The sequence below is a fragment of the Nesoenas mayeri genome (assembly GCF_963082525.1).
Source record: "Nesoenas mayeri genome assembly, chromosome: 4".
In the NCBI taxonomy this organism is placed as follows: domain Eukaryota; kingdom Metazoa; phylum Chordata; class Aves; order Columbiformes; family Columbidae; genus Nesoenas; species Nesoenas mayeri.
This window is the reverse complement of record NC_137540.1, coordinates 26,161,263-26,175,212: the sequence shown is the minus strand read 5'-3', so window position 1 is coordinate 26,175,212 and position 13,950 is coordinate 26,161,263. Positions and strand designations below refer to the sequence as shown.

At 41.9% G+C, this 13,950-nt stretch overlaps 2 protein-coding genes across 5 annotated transcripts in view; one reads left to right on the top strand and one right to left on the bottom strand.

The window, feature by feature from the left end:
• The window catches only part of USO1 (USO1 vesicle transport factor), a 41,260-nt gene extending 40,523 nt beyond the window's left edge, over nt 1-737 (bottom strand). The window contains exon 1 of the mRNA XM_080344030.1: nt 405-737. The gene's annotated coding sequence lies outside the window, so the exon portion shown is untranslated. The remainder of the gene's footprint in view (nt 1-404) is intronic.
• A 191-nt stretch (nt 738-928) lies between these two features.
• Nucleotides 929-13,950, top strand: part of G3BP2 (G3BP stress granule assembly factor 2) — a 34,595-nt gene continuing 21,573 nt past the window's right edge. For 3 of the 4 annotated variants that reach the window (XM_080344435.1, XM_080344436.1, XM_080344434.1), the window contains exons 1-2: nt 929-1,067; nt 9,940-10,058. In XM_080344435.1, the coding sequence (XP_080200561.1) occupies nt 9,964-10,058 (95 nt within the window). In that variant the 5' untranslated portion in view covers nt 929-1,067; nt 9,940-9,963. Of the gene's footprint in view, nt 1,068-9,939; nt 10,059-13,950 lie in introns of those variants that run through there. The other variant, XM_080344437.1, reaches the window with a different exon arrangement.

The window sequence follows — 13,950 nt, the reverse complement described above, 5'->3', positions numbered from 1 at the left end:
GTCAAATTCTTTAAAAGTCAATGGGACAAGCCAGAGCCCTCTCAAACAAGGAGTTTGGACACAGAATACACTCCAAAGTCCAGGTGTTGTCACATTGGGAAGTAATTATCTGATAGCTATTTGATATTTGAACCAACACCATTGATTATCTTAGAACTTACAAATGAGGGTGCCATGCAATTACACCCATTTTAAACCAACTGTGATTACACCCTTCACTTTTCAGGTTGCTGGAACTAAGTCAAAGATATGTAAGGAGCAAAACTCCATGTGTGACCCCAGCGACCTTCCTTCTGGTGATCCCGTGTACTGCTGCAGCTCCCAGCCACGCTCCCACCACGGACACCCGTGTCCTTTCTCCACCACAGCCAAGAGCATGATAAGACCTCACTACGAAATCGTACCTTTTACAAGCCTGTAAAGCAGAATAGGATTAGTTAAACAAAGAGCACAGAGCTTCTGCGTTCCAAAGGCAACCGGTGGAGCTGCAGGAATCGAGGGAAGCCACTGTGGGCACCCGGAGCCTCCCAGCTGCCATCCCTGAAGCCCAGGAAAGCAGCGAAACAGACAGATGAAGCCAAGATCACCTCAGTCTCGCCTTGCGGCTTTTTAAGGGTTGCTCCTTCGCCAGTTAACGGCCGCTTGCCCCGCCCCGCCAGCGGGCACGCGCCGCCCGCCCCACCACCGCTCGGCGGGAAGAGGGCGCCTTAGCAGACGTCACGGCGGGCGCGCGGCGGAGATTGGCAGAGAGCACTCAGAAGGCGGGGGAGCCCGCGCACGCAGAGCCCAGACAATACGGGGGGCGCGGGCGCGTCCGCCCCCTCCCCCTCCGGCCCCGCCCAGCTCCCTCCTTTCTCCGCTCCGCGCACGCGCGCACAGGCACGCGCGCACCGGAGCCCTGGCTGCCCCTCCCCCGCCCGGCCGTGACATCGCTGCCGCCGTGCTCCGGTCGCTCCGTCCTGCCCCCCGCTGCGGGACGCGCCGAGGGACAGGCTCGCCGCGCCCGACAGCGAGCAGGTCCTGGGGAGGACGCGCGCAGGCGCCGCGCACTGAGACTTCTTCCCTAGGTGAGCGATGGGAGATCGGGGGGTTGGCCCCGCGGCGGTTCGGGGGGGGCAGCCGTTTAACGGTCGCGGAGCTGAGGGAAACGGCGCGGGAGGCGCGCACCGGGCGGCAGCGCCCTGGGGCCTGGCTTTGCCGTTCGCTGCTTGCCCCGCCTCGGCGCGGCCGGGCCTGGCCTCTGACTCTCGGCCCGGTTTCTCGCCCGGTGTGGCGAGGGGGCGGCGGAGCCGGGGCGCGGAGCGGGCGGGGGGGGGGCTTTTGTTCGTCGTCACCTTGACGGCGTGTTGCCCGCCGACGATCGCTCTTCCACCTCGTCCCGGGCGGTGGGGGGAGGCCCGGGGGAAAACCGCCCGCTTACCCGCCGCTTCCAGGCGTAACGCCTCGAGCCCTGCGTTACTTGGTGCTTGCTGCAGTGTTCGGCCCTGTTCTCTACCCCTCATGCGTCGCCTCCCTGAGGCCTCTAGAGGTATCGGGACTTGGGCACGTGCGGGATGCTGCTTTTTCAGTCTCATTTGCACTGCAGATGCAACCTTAGCTTTCCATCCTCAGGTCCCTGAGCCGTTCTTTTCTCTTTGGAATTGGTGTTGCAATAGCATCACTGGCAGTAAAATCTCTCCCAGCTCTGCGGACTTTGCCCTTCTGTGCTTCCTCTTTTCCCTATCACAACCTGAGCATCTCTGTTTTCACATATAATATGGCTGAAGTTGTTACGAGCACCTTTTATTTTGCAAGTCTGTGCTTTCAGTGGGTCTTCTGTGAGCTTCTCTAGTTTGGCTTCTGAGCTGAGCTTGGTGTGTTTTCAGGCTTTTGCTCCCCTTAACCTCGGAGAATTAAAGTAAAGGTCGTTGCAGTTCCAGTGTGGGTGCACAGGAGCATCCCCAGAGCAAAGATTTAAGATTCCTTGGTAGCTGGGTGACCCTAGATCTTGAGCTTTGTTCCAACTAGTACCACCACATGAAAGAAGTAATATGGTAGAGAATGAGAGAATATGAGATTATTGTTTGATTTCAACCAGAAAGACTTAGTCAGTCGTGTTGAGTTTTTTAAATTGTGGCCTTCTGTGTGGGTTTGGCAATTCCTGAGCCCTCTAGGCATTTCAAGTTCAGTGTGCAAGTGTTCTGCTTTGTTTCAGAAAGAAGTGTAAAGATACCCAAGATACTTTTGATCTGTTGAGAAACAGAATAAGTTATTTTGTTCCTTACTCAGTTTTTGTGCAGGTAGAATACTTATATTGCAACCTGTATTTTTAGAGCTAATATTCTTTGATCTATAATGGGATGGAGGAGTGTGAGGGGAAAGATAACCTCTCTTAGTAAGAATTTATTTTTTGTGTAAAGTGCTCTCTACTGCCTCAGATAGATAAGGGTTTTTTCATTTCTCTTATGGACGCTTTTAATTAGGGAGGAGTAGCAGAATAAGATCAGCGACCAACTTAGAAGAAATGGTTGCTTAATGGTATAGGCCATGGTGTCATGCTCGGTGCTGTGTGGCAAACTTGAATTAATATGGAGCAAGCACTTCTATGTGTACCTAAGTACCTCAAAATAGTATAGCTGTATTATCATAGCACTGTGAGTGAGTATAGGGTTTGTCAACTTGCATTCTGAGCCGAGAAGGTGGTGTTAGCGAGGGACCTTTCCAAAGTTAGAGATAATTTATCCTTAAGGAGGCATTCTGTCTTCATTGTGATTGTAAGTATGCCTATAGGGCCATACCTGCCCTAGGAAGGCCTTTTCATTCTTAAGGAAACAACATCCTGCTGAACTTGTGGGCTCTGGTTGCTTGGATGTAAGAGACATAATCCTTGTTTACCATTTGAAATGTTCTTGTAATATACTAATTGGCAGATGTGGGCTTGCTGTATGGAATCATGATCTATATCATAAGAATTTTTCAGAATTTTTTTTTTGCTGTGACAGCTTGCTTAAACTAAAGAGAAAACAGAATGAGCTGACCGTCCAGTCTACCGGACTCCCGAACAAAATGTTTTCCTTTATGAAACTGAGGTTTTCAATTATACATCTACTATGTCATTTAAAGAATATTTTACAGTGCTGAAAATATGCTGAGGAAACACAGTATCTTAACACACAGTGTTGGAGTCTTCCTTCTTATTGTAGTAGTTGTGACACTGGATGTCATTTCTTTTGAGACTGCTTGACAAATGAAGAACAGCATTGCAACTCAAGGAACATGTGAAAAGATTAATATGTCAGACTGATAGGTATATCTGATGAGATATGAGAAGAAAGGCACTGAACCTGACATTGGATGATGGCACAGAGATGTAGAGGCTTCCCCAGGTGTGATACCATTGACTACAATTGCTGCTGTTATTGTTATTTGTGTGGGTATTAGCCTTTTAGCCTTTTCGGATACTGCAGTTTAACTGCCCAGAAGATGCTCCCCTCTAATAGTCATTTGCCTAAAATACAGGGTGCCATTAAATTCCTCTCTCTCTTTTTTAAAAACAAAACAAAACAAAACAAACCCAAACCAAAGAAGCAACACACGAACACCCCAAGGCACCGGACTGCTTAATTTGAAAGAGCTGCATACTATGCCTTGCGGCTCAGCCGGTTCAGATTGTAGCGGATTAGGTGAGGCAGATCATAAAGTAAAGGGATTATGTTAGTTTATACAGGTTTGCTGGCCCTTACTGCAGATGGAGGATGATCTGAGTGCTTACCTTGAAGAGCATCAAAGAGAGAGAAGGTAGTTTCAGTACTGAACAGAGTTGTTTGGAACTTCCAATTGCTCTTTTAGTATTTTTTCATTTTAGTCGATGCTTATTTTTACTTTACCATGGAATACTTGCCAGCCTTTGCAGAGCTGTATGACAGATGCCCTAGCTCATGCTAGCTGGACTGTCAGTTGCAGTTTGGTATTTTAGCTTTATTCAAGGTGTGGCTACTCGCACAGTGTGCTGCGGTAGTGACATCTCAGTCATGGTTATGGATTGCGATAGCAAGCACACTATTTAAGGCATTATTTGCTTGTCTGTAGTAGGAAAAACAGCTTAAAAGTGGTAATTTGGACTTAGGAAAAATGTGTCCAAGATAGCGAAAGCTGTTCTCCTCTTCCTCTTCCTTTCGTTTTTTTTTTTTTTTTTTCTCTTGGCTTCTGTGGTGTGGGAAACACCAGAGTGTCCCTCATGGCTTTGCTTCATGTGCTCAGTGTGTGGGGAGCATCTTTCTGGTTTGCAAGAGCATTTTACCAAATTTTATTTTCAGTTTAGGTGGTATATTCAAATCTGATCAGCGACTTGGACGTGAGTTGCAGACTTGTGGATTTCAGAACAAGCCATGCTGTTGCAGATGTATGTGAAACTGTAGTTTGGTGTCTGTGTGCTTACAGTCACAGACTAATTGGTCTGTGGAAGAATTGTTCAGAGGATGAAATTTGCTTGTCAGTAAAGCAAAATATTTTAATTCCTCATGGTTTTTTAGTGAAGCCAATGGAGAGGCCTGCATCTTCCTCCCAAAGCTTACAAGTTTGTCTTGATGAAGGTTACCTTCAGGTACAGATGATGCTTTCTTGAGCTCCTTTCAGAACTCGGTTCAGCTTTTTCTTTTGACATAGAATTGGTGGGACATCCTGGCAATGTCACTGTTGTTGGTCTGTCTTGAAACATGATGGAGGTAGGTTTGAATTACCTCTTTTTGTACAGTCAAAGACTTTGTGCCAAAGTTTATTCTTTGGGTACCTAAATTTGAGGGTGTATGCCACCATACGGTAATTCAGTTGTCACCTCAGGTAACTTAATGCCTTGCCACAGATGACTATTTACACTACTTTTTCTATGGGTAAGGGAAATAATAATGAGAAGGCATACATATGTTTTAGAAAAAAAGCTTCTCTGATGTGAGAGCTGCTTATTGAGCAAGATGTACGCCAGTGAACGTTTTGACTACTCAGCACTTAGTGGCCTTCAGTACTTCAGAAACAAATTGCTGCTGCCTTCCTGTGCAAACTGATGGGTGATAGTTTGGGTGAGTTTTGTATTTATTTCAAGAACTGACAAACACAGCTTAATAAATAAAGTTATAAATAAAGTATAAAAATGATTATGGGCTGAATGAATTTGCACACTTAATTTGGTGTGGACTTGAGAAATTATTGTGCCAGTTGATTCCCACATACTTCAGCACTAATGTCCCAAAGTGAGCTATATCTCATCCTTTTATCCCTTAGCAGTTTCATCTAGTTGCAAAGTCTATCATCTTCCTATATTTGTCATGGCTTGCATTTTTTTATTCCTGGCCATCAAAAGATGATTTTTGCAGAGCTGAGGAACGTCTGTAATAATCTTGTATCTGAATCTAAGAGAATGTAGCTTTGATGTTGTGACAAGGTTAAATTAATGTTACTATTTATTTCAGAACTAGCAGTTGCACTCAGTGTTGTTCTTTGGAGGAAAATAACCTTTGTGCTTTTGTTCATTTGCTTATCTTTGCATGCAAATAACAAATTTCTTTTTGTGATAACTCTCCCTTTGTTTTTGTTTTCTTGAAAGAAGTGAACGTGGCAATAACTCAAGATAGGAACTTGGTTGTTTGAGGTAACAGTGACAAGCTTATCCAGTCCTGGCCGTGGGCTTAAGTTGTTGTTAAATTGTTATGAACTTGAGTTGTGCAAATTGAAGTTGCAAGAAGTGTTGCACTGGTGCATGTTACTTCAGGTTTAGAGTCTGCACCCCCAGGTGGGTGTCTCTGTGTCCCTTACCTTTGAGCCTTGTCTGAAGAAGAAGAGAATTCCATGTTCCATTGGGTCCTCCAGTTTGAGAGTTTATCATGTGGCTGCCAGTTCTCCTTGGTTCAAGAATGCACTGCAAATCCAGGATACCTTTCTGGCAGCACAGGAATTGGAAGTACTGAATATGGTAGAAATTAAATTTTCAGAATTACTTGTGGACAAGCAACAATTGCACGGGTGTTAGCCTGTCTGCGTAGCTTATGGTTTTTATCAGTGTGTGTGATGGAGGGGCATTCTATAACACAATGGTTGCACCATAAGGAAACTAGAAGATAAATTTTCTTGATTTTTGGTGTTTGCCATCTCAGTTTCAGTATTTTGTTTCTGGGTAGTATGTACTCAAGTGTCTCAAGCATTAAGTTCTCATTAGGACACTTTCCCAGTGGCTATTCAAGCTGACCTAAGAATGTGGCTCATTTCATTCAAGTGAGACGAGTGCTCAGATTCATCTTTCTTAGCTGTTTACTCTTTACTCTTTAGTACTCTTTACTCTTGAGTATGTACCAATGAAAACTGGAAAAATAAGTATATGTATATGTATTATCTATGGGGCTTCCATTAGTGCCTAGCAAAACATGGAGATACCATTCTTTGTGAGTTTACACTATTTAAATTGTTGATGCCAATGCCTTGGGTTTTTGCTTAAATTTCATTGGTGCCTTTACCTCCAAAAACCTCCGTGACCTGAAGAAGATGCTATACTAATTGGGACATGTGGAGATGTTAATCTTTTTAAAACCTGCTTTCACAGCACCCATGTTGATAGCAAGGAGTATTGACACTTGCATTTTACTGCCTTTTAATGTCTTGGGGACCTGAACAATTCATTAAGCATCCACTACCCCATATTGATCTTTGAAGAGATAATGAAAGGAAGTAATACTGAGACAGGCAAAGAGTTTTACTGAAACATCCTGTAAAATACTACAATTTTGTGACGTAAATCAATAGTGCTATCACTTGAAATATGGACAGAGGTGGACTATACTAATCTCTTTGAGCATGTAAACCAACTTATGTTTCAAGTCGTTAGGGAAGAATTTACTTTGTGTGATTATTGCTTACTTGCCTTTCTCAGATTTTCTGAAAGGTTTCAGCAGCCTTTCCTGAAATAGCACAGCTTCCAGTGAAGATCTAGTATGATACAGATCTGATGTAGTGTAATGACTTGTCACAGATTATTATGTTTTGTACCCAGAGGCATATTCAGTGTTCCTTGTGGCATGCCAGGAATTTGTTAACATATATACTTTTCTTATTGCTATATTCATAAGAATGTGTGTTGGCTATGATCTGCTTTTTAATAGTTTCTTTAATAAAAAAACAAAGGGATGAAGCTCTGTCCTTGTGTATTCTCACAAGTGCTTGTGGTAATGACTGTATCACCAATTTTGTGTTCATCACCTGCTGATGGGCAGGGGAGCAAAAAAATAGCATGCTCTTACCTGTAGAAACTGAGATTCTTTTAAGGTTGGTTTCTAAGTAAAATTACCATGTGTGTGCCTTTACTGTAGCATGAGTCATGTTAGGAAGATCCCCAAATAGCTCAGTTTTTGTTTCTTTGGAGGTTCCCACTTGGAACATGAACAGAGCTCAAGCCCTTGATGTCCTTTAGTGTTCTTGGTAGTTGGTTTTGGGTCTGATTATCAAAATTACTTCCTCCAGGGGCTTGCCATGAATCCCTGCTAATACTGTGTTTCAGAGTCTTGGAAGGTTATAACAAAAAATTTTGGATAATCTTAAAGTAAGTTTTCTGGGTTTTTTTGTCTCCAAGTTCAAACCTGTATTCCAGGCTTTGCCTGCTGCCTTGCCTACAAGGTTTTCAGGCCATTGTTTCAAGTGTGATTCCTGGCTAGCCGTATTTGGGAACAGTTTTTGGTATTGTTTTGTGGCTTGGATTGCTGGGTTGAGATTATTTTGACAATCCATTGAGTGTAAACTATTTCAGCTAAGTACTTGGTTTTTTTTATTCTGAGTTCCCTTTTGATGCAAGATCTGACACATTTGTGGCACTGTTCCTGTGTACATTTTACCTTTATTACAGGCCCTTCTTGAGCTGAGGTTAATCTCTCAATTTCTCTTCATGTGCTTTATGCCCTGGCCAGCTGTAATTGAAAACAGTCTTTTTTATTTGCTGTTGAGTTGAATTGTCTGGCTGAGGTTATTTTGGTAAAAAAACTAAACTCTTATTCTAGGATTATCTCCAAGTTTGAAACTTGGATTTTTGACCTGGTATTCTTTGCCTGCTGTTTTACCTACACATTTGTTTTTTGAGAGAGAGAGTAGATAAAGCTTTCTTTATGAGTGAGTTCAGCCTTCCTGACATGAACTGAAAAAAACATCATTTCAAGTTCTGTCAAGCCATCAAACAGACTTCTTCAGTGCTGAAGATCATTTTATGACATGAGTCATCTGTGAGACAGGATAGATAGGTGGGAGCATAGCAAGTGAAGAAGAACTGTTTGAGGCAGGAGAAATTGACAAGTTATAGTTGGTCCCTGGAGAGGCTTATAAAGCAAATCTTGCGTGTTCAGGTCTGTGAAGGACAAGGTGTTTGGAACAGCCAGAGTGAATATACCAATGGCAAATCGTAAGTGACCAACTAGCTTGCCCTCTGATGACATGAATGGCTCAGTGGAAGAGGAAAGTACAATGAATGTTTCTATGATTGTAAATGTGGTTTACCTTAATTTCAGTAAGGCCTTGGTTTTCTGTAGTACCCTTGAATCCAAATTGGACAGCTATCCTATGAGGTGGATGGGAAGCTGAACAGCCAGAATCAAAAGGTTGTGGTGATTGATACAAAGTCTAACTGATAGCTGGCTGCTAGCAAAGTTTATCTGGGGGCAATACGGAGGCTGATGCTGTTTAATGCTGTTTGACACTTTTCTTATTACCTGGATGATAGGCTAGAGTGATCCACAGCAAGTTTCTGGAGGGATAGCCTGGAGAAATAGGCTGACAGGAACAGCACAAAGCTCAGTAAAGGCAACTTACCAACTCCTGTGTGTGTGTGTGGAAAAACTGCATGCAAAAGTGAAGGCTGGGACATGACTGGATAAGAAGCAGCTTTGCACAAATGGACCATGTTATCCTGGCAGAAAAGCTGAATTTGAGTCATCAGCGTACCTTTGCAGTGATGAAGGGCAGTTGTGTTCAGGGCTGAACAAGCAGGAGCTTACTGAACAAAAGTCATTCTTCCCTTCCACAGAGGATTTGAGTACCTGGAGAATGGAGACTTCGAGAGGGCTGGGCTTGTTCAGCCTGAAGAACAGAGGAGCAGCATGGGGAGGTGATACATTACAGCTGCCTTCAACTACCTGATGATAAAATGGCAGCCGACAGGCACAAACTGCCAATGGGAGTTCTTTTTACGTGTTAGCAGATAATCTTATCCAGAACTTATTTTAATGAGCAACATGTTAGAAACTGGCCATGCTTTGCACTTGGAGTTGAATCAGGTGACCCGCAGAAGGCCTTTCTGAACTAAATTATTCTATGACAAATGTGAAATGCAGTGAGCTTGGACAAGGAGTACCCAAGATTTTGGTCATCTCTGAGGTATAAAGGTTTCCCTTCTCAGTCTACAAGGAATGTGAATCCAGCTCAAATAATAACTTCAGAATATTGGTGCTATCACCTGTGTGTTACAGATGTGAGAGTAGCCTTTTGAAGCAGATACACTTTGAGATAAAGAAATATTACTGTCCAACTTAGGAAAGTATACTCCTGTTTGTTTTGCAGTGCTGTTGAACTTGAATTTTTAATTGCTCATCTGTTTATTGCCAAAGTATTACATAAATGGTGGTAGATGTTTTTAACAGTTTGCTTGTTTGTTTGTTCCTTGGTTGGTTTGTGTTAGTTTTATTTTGTTTTGGTTTTTTTAAAGTACCTGTTCTTTAAGGGACTTATTTTCCCCTATTCCCTCCTTGTTAAAGTAACACATGAATTGACTAAAGTGTTTCTATTTACTCAAAGGAGGTGGGAGAGTTGTTCTGAATTAGTGGAGAAGTTCCGTGTGAATTAACTTCCTACTTGCATAATTTTTTCAATTCTAATATCATTGTGGTCACCCTTTTATGAGGGTTGTCTTCAAACTAATATGAATGTTTTTAATTACAGCATTTGACACTGCATACCAAAGAAATGGTGATGGAGAAGCCAAGTCCCCTGCTCGTAGGGCGGGAGTTTGTGAGACAGTACTACACTCTGCTAAATAAAGCTCCTGACTTCTTGCACAGGTAACACTTGCACATGCAAAGTGACTAATGTTTTTGTACAAAAATGTGTACTGTTCATTATAAATCAGATAAATATTCATTTCTGAATATGGCATGAGACAGACCTCACTAACTTCTGGGCTCTTAGAAAACTATTTCATCTTACTGAAAACTCTTTAGGCTCAAGAACCAAGTCTGACTATATGGTTGTATGGCACATTAGCAAGGTATTTCCTGTGTGGAAAAGTGAGCTATTTCTCAGCTCATAAAATGGTAATGTGGACATATTCCAGAAATACTTGCCTAAAAAGATAGAAAAAAAGGAAAGAAAATGGAAGCACTTGCATTTAGTACCTACAACAAGCATGCTAATTATTTCAGGACACCATATTTTGCATTGCCTTTTAGAAGTTTTTCCCCAGATTATGATTGGAGTTTTAATTGGAGATCTAAGTATAAATGTCATGGCCTGGACAAAGTAGGTAGAAAAATACAGTAATTTTCTTTACCCGTGTTCATTGTTTAAGTGGTACTCTGAATGTGTTTCTTCCTTTTTTGTTGTTGGTGGTTTGTTTGGTTGTTGGTTTGTTTTGGGTTTTTTTCCCTTCTTTTTCTGGTTTTGATTTGCTACATGCAGTTTGGCACTTAAGATTTTGCATTTCCACATTCGGACTTAGAACAGCGCAGACTTGTAATAAATAAGGGTGAAAGTAGCTTTGCCAGTGTATAAAAAGGAAAAAAGCAATCATTGCTTTGGTTGGTCTTATCCGAAATCTTGACATAAGGTTCATGGTGAAGAATTGGACTGTCTGATGGAGAACAAGTTAGAGGTCTCAGATGGCTTACTTAAGAATTCAGTGTTTTGAATAATGCCTCTTTTCATCTATAGCTTTGAGTTAAGGAAAATGAATGGTGTCATTTTTACTTAAATCACTGAACAACTGTGGAACCATGTTGTTTTCTGTATTTAAATCTAGTTTTTAAGGCATCTAAGAATCTATGTTTTGTAATCTAACAAATTGAAAGCAGGATTTTTAGCAATTGCAGAATTTTTTTTCTCACCCCCAAAACTTCAACAACTGAGACAGATCAAATTAACAACTGGGCAGATATGTTCGTGTAACACATTGATACCTGACATACAAACTGTCAGCTCTCTCTGACCCAAGAACTACATTCCTTAGGTACATATCACAGCTGGGTGTTCTCCCCAAATGGCCTGGGAAAGGACCTCTGGCCTTGGAGGCACCTCTTCGACAGGTCCATCAGAAGTTAGCATCTTGTCAATATGCCTAACTATCCATTGCCTATAAAGGTCAAGCAGTTGAAATTCTTTTAACAGACTGTACCAGTATTTCAAGGGAACAGTTATGTTGTGAGTCATTTTGGTCTGTAACCCAAAAATTTTTTGTGTAAACAAAGATGCAGGGAAGAGTTTATGAGGGCTCATTAGACCATGTTTCCCAGCCTGATGTCAAAAGTAGAGCAAGAATGCTATCAATTCTGCACTGAGATTCTCTTTTCTAGAATTTATTTTCAATTGCAATTAAATTGTATATTGGGGTAAATCGCCCATGCCTCAAACCTGGTGTTGAAAAGAGTCTCTGATTTTGCTCATAAGAATGGTTACCTGTAATGATTGTGACTCTAACCTTGGTAGGATCTGAAGGATATGTGTGCATTTTGATTTAAGAAGCAAAATACTGTATGTTTTTCCTCCCTGACTGCTTCAGTCCAAGGCCAGACAGCTATTCCAGGTTTACCTTCCCTCCGCCTTCCCTGAATATGGAAGCATTAGGGAGCTGATGTTACCGGTACATTTGGGATGTAGACTGATGTTTCTAGACTGCGGTGATATGGCATTAGCAGAAGTCTACACGTGAGGAAAAATAGTGTTTCTGGAGACATTTGGCCTGTTGAAGACAACTTTGGTGCTTTGTAGGAGGTACTAGATGTTGTTCCCACCTCTCTAAATCTCAGGCTTGACTCAACTCTTGAAAGTCAGCTTTCCAAATTATGCTGTATGCCTGATAGGTTGAGTGGGAACGGGGAATTGTCCATAGAGTCTACCTTCTTCAGGAAATTATGTTTTCATCAAGGGCTCTAGTCCAAAAACACTACAGGATTGTTCTTCGTTTTTAAGGTGGAGGTGCTGTTGATGACTGGTTGGTTAACTGTCTCCTGGAATGGCCCTGCTAAGGTTGGGGGAGCTGGATAGACACTCATGAGGCAAACTCCCCTGGTGCAGGTGATTCTCTGGGCTCAGGAATATTCTCTGTCAATTTGAAAGGTGACACAGGTGTCACTGAAAATAGCATCTGTGAAATTTCTCTTAAATACCTCTGGACAGAACTGTCCTAGAGGTTTTGATGTGATTTGGTTGAAGAAGTTTTTAAAATCATAGCTGATTGTTGAGCTGCTTGTAGAAAATGTCTTCCAGCCATCTTTAGTCTCTGCCACTGCTTTCCCTTTTTTTTGGACCACGTAGGTGGCTACCTTTTACTAGTAAGGCTCAGTTACAGAGGACATTTGCCTTTCTGTTCTTGGGCCCCACCTCGTTTATGAGTGATGTTCGTCTGAGAGGGCATCTCATCTTCCACCTTTCTCTTCCTGTTAGTCTGAACAGCTTGCTCACTGCAGTGGAAGGATTTTTGTTTTCATGGTTTCCTGGTGCTTGACATACTCCTTGCAGGCAGTGAGTCTGAACAGCAGGTGTTTAAGTTATTTGTTGACAGCACAAAGTATCCTGTCACAATTCATTATCTAAAGCTTATCTGTGAGTTACAGGTAGGCAGAGATGAGTGTGCCCTCCAGTGGGTGTTACTCGGTGTAGTTTGCATGCACATTGCACCTCAGGTTAATTTGTATGGCTTTCCTGGCCCCTTAACTTCAAATCTATAATTCCCTATAGCTGTGGATTCAACGTTTACTCCTTTCCTTTCTTGATCTGCATTTCCCAGGTGTTAAGTTTTCTGCCTACCAAAGAGTTTGAAGGGTTCCTTAAAAGTGAGTTTAAACTCTTGGTCTCCCTGTGAAAGCACTTAATAAGATATGCTGACTGTCAGAGAGTCTACTTTGGAATTTAAAGAGCAAAAATATGTTTTCCTATCTCCTTGTGCACTGCCTTAACTGAACTTTTGTTTTTCTGTGCTGTGAGGAAGTGCAGGACCATGCTCAAAAACGTGGTTATGCAGTTGATACCAAAGAAAACAATCTTAATTTCCCAAACTTTTTTTTGACATAGTCATGGGAGTTAAGACCTTGGGTTTGTATTTTCAGGAGAGTAGAACTGGGAAGAGTTTCTAGGTTTAGAAATGCAAATGTGGAAGTTGTAGTGTTTAATTCCTTATGTTAAAACTGACCTTTTGCATTGGCTTGTTTAGCTAGAGATAAATGTTCTGTGTCCTTGCCAATCTGTGTGACAGTGAGTTTATGAGAAGAACTTAATGAAAATTTTATTTCATATATACAGTACAAGGGTGGATAATAATGGTTATCCTGTAGAAGTAAGGCAAGTGTTAGGACTGAGACAATCACTTCCAAGGCAAAAGGTGCTTCTAAATAAAGAAGGGTGTGATATTATGTTTTTGCCTGATCTTCTGTTAATTTAAATGTGCAGAATATATATTAAGCATGTGTCACATACTTTATAACCTGCCAGTAAAAATCCAAAACAAAACTTAAACTGTTCTGGGCTCGAAATTTGGAAGTGGAAAGAAAAATATTGGAAAATATTGGAAGCAAGCGTACGTATATTACATATAAAAATATAACCTTTTGAAATCCAATCCAGAAGCTTGATCGAGAAAGGATTTTTGTTTTGGTTGGTTGGTGAATTTGTTTGTTTGTTTTCTGTTGTTATGGTGTTTTTTTGGTTTGGTTAGGTTTTTTCGAGTGGTCAAGCGGTTTGTGC